At 43.6% G+C, this 5,328-nt stretch overlaps 1 protein-coding gene across 1 annotated transcript in view; it reads right to left on the bottom strand.

The window, feature by feature from the left end:
- The window catches only part of LOC112943066 (neuropeptide-like protein C4orf48 homolog), an 8,320-nt gene extending 3,735 nt beyond the window's left edge, over window positions 1-4,585 (bottom strand). Inside the window, exons 1-3 of the mRNA XM_026034161.1 lie at window positions 4,467-4,585; window positions 2,214-2,358; window positions 621-709 (exon numbers count right to left, since the gene is read on the bottom strand). Of these exons, the coding sequence (XP_025889946.1) occupies window positions 621-709; window positions 2,214-2,358; window positions 4,467-4,541 (309 nt within the window). The 5' untranslated portion in view covers window positions 4,542-4,585. The remainder of the gene's footprint in view (window positions 1-620; window positions 710-2,213; window positions 2,359-4,466) is intronic.
- Between the last annotated feature and the right edge of the window lie 743 nt (window positions 4,586-5,328).

Below are 5,328 nucleotides of genomic sequence, written 5' to 3'. Positions count from 1 at the left end.
TTTTTTTTTTGGTAATAACCCATAATTCAAGCTATCTTCATTCCTACAGCTCCATTTTCAATTAAGTATCATGTACCCTGCTAAGAGTTACCTCAAACCATTCTTCAAAAGGACCAGTTTGCTGGCTTCGAACTGTGAAGAGTCTTGACTGTGTATTAGAAGAGGTAGAAGACTGGATTAGTGAGGCAGTGCAGGGGAGTATTTTATTTTAATGTGATTTGTTTGACCTGGCTCTGTTCTTATGAGCATTTAATATAAATGATGTTCTGAATGTTGCTCATCCTATAAGAACAAAAGTGTGTGTTCAACATTAGGAATGAGAGTGGCAGGTCCTTAGATAACATCCTCTGACTTGGGGAAGGGAAGGGGAGAGGGCTGAAGATTTTTGGTTCACACTTTCCTAAAATTCCTGCGTCCCTTATAAATCCAAGAAGAATTCCAAACATTATTTCCTTGAGTGGTGAAATGAAATTACCCAATATCACCTTTGAAGATAGAACAGTACAGTTAATTGATAGCATCTTGGGCAAAATCTGTCCAGCCTATCTGCTTCTATCTACAGCATTTTCTTTCATAAATAAATAAATAAATAAATAAATAGAAGTCAAACATTTCCTTACCCGTGTGTCTAGATTATATGCTGTTTTCTTTAAATCCTGCAGAGCCCTCTGCATGAATTCAAATGCATGGCAGTCAACACAGGGCCGGCCTAGGGGAATGTTAAGTAGAGAATTACAAATAAAGAGCACGAAGTATTAGACAGAAGGAATAAACATGGATTTTGAGCATGACAGGGACCTACAGACAGGAATGCAGAGAGTCAGTGTTGATGAACTCTGCTGAATAATCGAAGTTTTACTCTTAACAAGATGGTTCACCTAGTGTATGACAAAAGAAATGCTTCAAGAAATTTGCATTTAAAAAATCATTTTCCCTTCTTCATTTCTTTCTCCTTTATTATTGTTTCTCTCATCCGTTTATATCATTTCCCCACTTTTCCACCATCCCTCTTCTCTGTCATAGTTCACAGAAGTATGGAAACACTAAACCTGTAACTTGAGTCTTCACTTTGCTCCACAGCCCTGAGCACATCTTCAATCTAATTTCTAGAAATGAAAACAGATCTGAAACCACAGATCTGTTTCAAGGAAAATTTGTCTCCTAATCTCACAAACTTGAGCTCTAAATAGAAAGCTAATGGAATGCAATTGAGATCATTATCAAAAGACAGATCACTTTGGCTGCAGCTTTAAGTTTGATACAGCCTTGTCCAAAGGCAGTGAAGCAAAGAGCAGATAAACACAGTGCCCTCTCATTGCTGGGTATTGCTGATAAGCAAAGCTGCTACATCCTGGACTAATTGCAGTATTTAAGACTGCATTCTCCTATCTAGATAATCAAGACTGCAAGTCACAAGGACTGTTTTGTCTTGATCACCACGTAACAAGAACTACTCTATAACAAACAGCAGTAGAGAGAGAGAAACCCATGGAGCACATTCTTTAACTAGCTAGGGAAAAAAAAAAGGAGGCAAAAAATAAACACTGAGCAGCATAAAAGACCTTCTCCCCCATTGCTGTAGCACCACCAGCCCTTTTGTTATGATATATAGGAAGCAGTAGAAGAGGGTAGCACTTCAAAGACCAACAGCTTGATGCAAGGACCTGTCATTATGTTGTGACATAAAATAAGCTCAGTAGAGACCAGTGAAGGACTATTAGGGGACTGAAGGCTGCAGGTAGAGAGGAAGTGTGCCTACCTATTGTCTTCACTGAGTCATTTTTAGCTAACACTACTGAAATTAATATGGTAGACAGCACCAAGAAAGAAAGAAAGATGAAACGAGAGGTGAGTATCATTTGAAAGAAAGCAAACCTCAAGAATGTCTCTGAAAAGCAAGCAGGCAAGTGGTGTGATTTGTGTCACAGGAAGAATGAACATGATGAAAGGGATGGGCAAAAGAGAAGGTGCACTGCAATGGCAGATTTCAGGTGCAAGCGAGACAGAAACAAGCATGAGGTTATGGGAGGAAGGCGGAAGGCCTTGGATGCATGAGGAAGGCACCGTCAGTGCACTGTCATATTACAGTTTTAAAACAACAAGAGCAAGAAGCTTCCAGAGTAGACTGGATTATTTGGACAATCTTCAATGGAGTCCTGCAAAATGAAAACTATAGTACAAGCTGTGTGAAAGAACTACATAGTGGCACATACTTTCAGCTGGTATGGCAGTTCCTGCTTCTTGATCAGCTCTAACAGGCTCTGTGAGGAGCAGTGCAACCAGAAAAATTAAAGGAACTGTAAGGACAGCTCCTCTTGGGAGGCAGCGTGCCAGCATCTTGGGAACGGGTGCTTCTCCCTTTATCAAGAGACACAAACAAGTCACTGAGAAACTAGATAGCAAAGTTTTGTTACAAAGAACTTATTGTTTGTGACAGTAAAAGCATTGACAATTCTTTAAAAGAAAAAAAAATCAGTACAATTATAACATGGACAGAAATTCTGTGTACTTTTCCAGCAGTGCACATAAAGCCTGGCCTAGAGATACCGTCCCTAGACCTGAAGGGGGAGATCCCTACCAGATTGGGGGTCCATTTGCTGGGATTGCAAAAGCCAGGATGACAACAACAGTCATCCCAATCTGTAATTCCAATCTTTGTCTTTCTAAACATCTCCACACTACTTATGAATCTGGAAATCTGGTTCATTGTTAGAGCTGGGGATCAAACCTGTAGGGATTACAGAGCTCTGCTATCTGGATGAAATAGCCCTGAACCTAGAAATGAGGTTTTTCACCCACTGGTTCTCTTTATTCATTTACTATCTTTACACAAACATAACTAAAACTATTTTTGTCATTAATTACCTACAAAATTGATCATAAAATCTTATTCCTTTATGAAGGCACCTGAGGAAAAAGACTTGTGTTAAACCGCAACAAATTCACAGATAGAATTTCCAGTGGTAACTAAATAAAAACTCACTGCCTGTTTGTATCCCTCTATTCTGTGTTCAGATAAAGACCTGAAGCCATCCATTTGGTCCTGAACTTCATAACCAGGCAAGGCCTGACCTTGAAGAGAGGTCTAATCTGGTCCAGCAACACCTCCCTTTCACATAGAGGTGAAGTTTTTTGAGAAGTATACAATTTCAAATGAAATAATTTTTTTTGATTCAGCATGTAAACTGATCAAGAAGAAACGGGAAACAGGGCCTGGCACAAGCTGCAACTGTCTATTACAGGTATCAATCACAGTCCTTATGAATCCTGGCAAACTGACAGGGTGGTCCTTAGTTCAGCCAAATTTAGCTTCTCTTCCTGTATGTTCAAAGGGAGGAAATAGAAAGGAAAAACATAAGGTTAAGATGTAACAAAAAGAGAAAATCTACACGAAGACTCTCTTTAGCTAAGCCCAGGACAAAAGGCATCGCTTCCTGACTTTTAAGTCAGTTCATATTGAACAAAAGATGTTCAAACAAAAAGCATTGCATAAGAATATTGACTCAGTGCACTGAATGTAGAAGAACAGCATCCCCCCAAGCAACCAGCATGTCACAGCTGGAAAGGCAATGGAGGGAGGCAGGAGGGAAAGGTTTTCCCCATATCTTGGGGTCTGTTGTTCAACACATGCAAAGGCACCGTTTCAGACACAGCTCATGCTGCACATTCTGTATGAACACTTGCTGCATGTGCAATACAGCCAAGGAGGGAATGGCACCACACACGGTCCCTTCCTGTGCACCTCTATCTACATGTAAGAGCAGGGGAGGGCTCAGAGGCAAGGGAGACACATACGTGGTACCATCACTAACATATTTGGGTCACATCAATAACAGATGTGGTAATGTAATTCCTATAACGCCAGAATTGCTTTACCTCTCCCAGTATTTAGGGAGATCTGATGTAATCCTTTTCTTATTTCTCTAGTCGTTAAATTAAAGGGATGAAAAAATAACAAGTGGCTTGGGGTTTTTTTCTGTTTTAAGGGTAATCTGCAAGCAAAGCAAGTGCAATCAGAGACAGCAGGTTTACATTGGGATGCATCAGTTATAACAGTAAATTAAGACAATATAAGCGTCCTTCTAAAGTATCTAAAGCTGAAACCTTTGTGGTCAGGGGAGGCTATTCCCATAGTTGACTCAATGCCTTAGAGATTCAACGAAAAGGTGCAGATATGGTGTTGAACTTCTTTTTTAGAGCACCTTACACATCATTTAGCCCAGCTTAGGTTCAACTTCGGACACGAGCCCTGCTGCAAACCCGAGCTCCCCGAGCGCAGCCCTCAGCCTGCACCCCATTTATCTCCAGCCCCGTCGCTGGTCGGGGAGCACGACCCGTCTGCGCGGACAACCCGCCAGGATTCCATGGGGCTCCCGCCCGCCGCGCCAGCGGCAACAGCGACACGTCCGAGGACTTGCGCGGAAGAGAAAAGCCACCCCCTCCTACAAAGCAAGAGATATCGTTACCTGACGGCTCTCTCGTCCTGGCGATGGTCTCTTTGAAATGGCCGCTGCCAGCCGCTCGCAGCCCGAGAGCAGCATTTCTGAGCATGTGCGCCGGGTCTTTGTAACCTTCCCTGAGAGAGGTGATTACTACGGGGAGATTTCTGCCATGGCAACAGTGCCGAGCACTGCGGCCCAGCCACGATTTAAAGAGGCCCGGGCTGCGTCTGCCCCGTCCCAGGAAAGATGCTCCGGCTTCCGCGTGTGGTGCCCAGTGAGAGAATGAGGGGCAATGGGTGTAAGCTGAAACACAGGCAGGTCCATCTCCATGTGAGTAGGAACTTCTTCCCTGTGAGGGTGACAGAGCCCTGGCACAGGCTGCCCAGGGGGGTTGTGAAGTCTCCTACTCTGGAGGTCTCCAAACCCACCTGGATGCCGCCCTATGCCCCGTGCTCTGGGTGTCCCTGCTGCAGCAGGGGATTGGACTGGATCCCTTGAGGTCCCTTCCAACCTCAACCATTCTGTGGCTCTGTGTGACTCCCAGTGAGGACTCACCCGCTGCCCTGGAGCTTTGCCCTGAGTGCTCGGTTAAACGCACCGCTGGCATCTGTACTGAGGTGATGCAGTGAGGTAGTGCAGGTGATAATGTGCCCTTGTCCAAGCAGGACTGAGTCCCAGCCTCACATCTCCCCCCCGAACACATCTCCTATCACATATTAAACACTGTCAGTTCTTGTTCAAAAGAGACCAGATATCACTAAGGACAAAGGCGACATTTAGGAGCATTTACAGAACTTTGAAGGGAACTGTTCTTTCCTTTGAGCCAGTTCAACAGTGTCCAAACCTTAAATGTTTTCGGAGTGAAAGTTAGGGGCACTAAGTGTCC

Source organism: Nothoprocta perdicaria, unplaced genomic scaffold (assembly GCF_003342845.1).
Source record: "Nothoprocta perdicaria isolate Ctin4 unplaced genomic scaffold, notPer1 scaffold_14, whole genome shotgun sequence".
Classification (NCBI taxonomy): Eukaryota; Metazoa; Chordata; class Aves; order Tinamiformes; family Tinamidae; genus Nothoprocta; species Nothoprocta perdicaria.
This window is presented reverse-complemented; position numbering and strand designations above follow the sequence as displayed.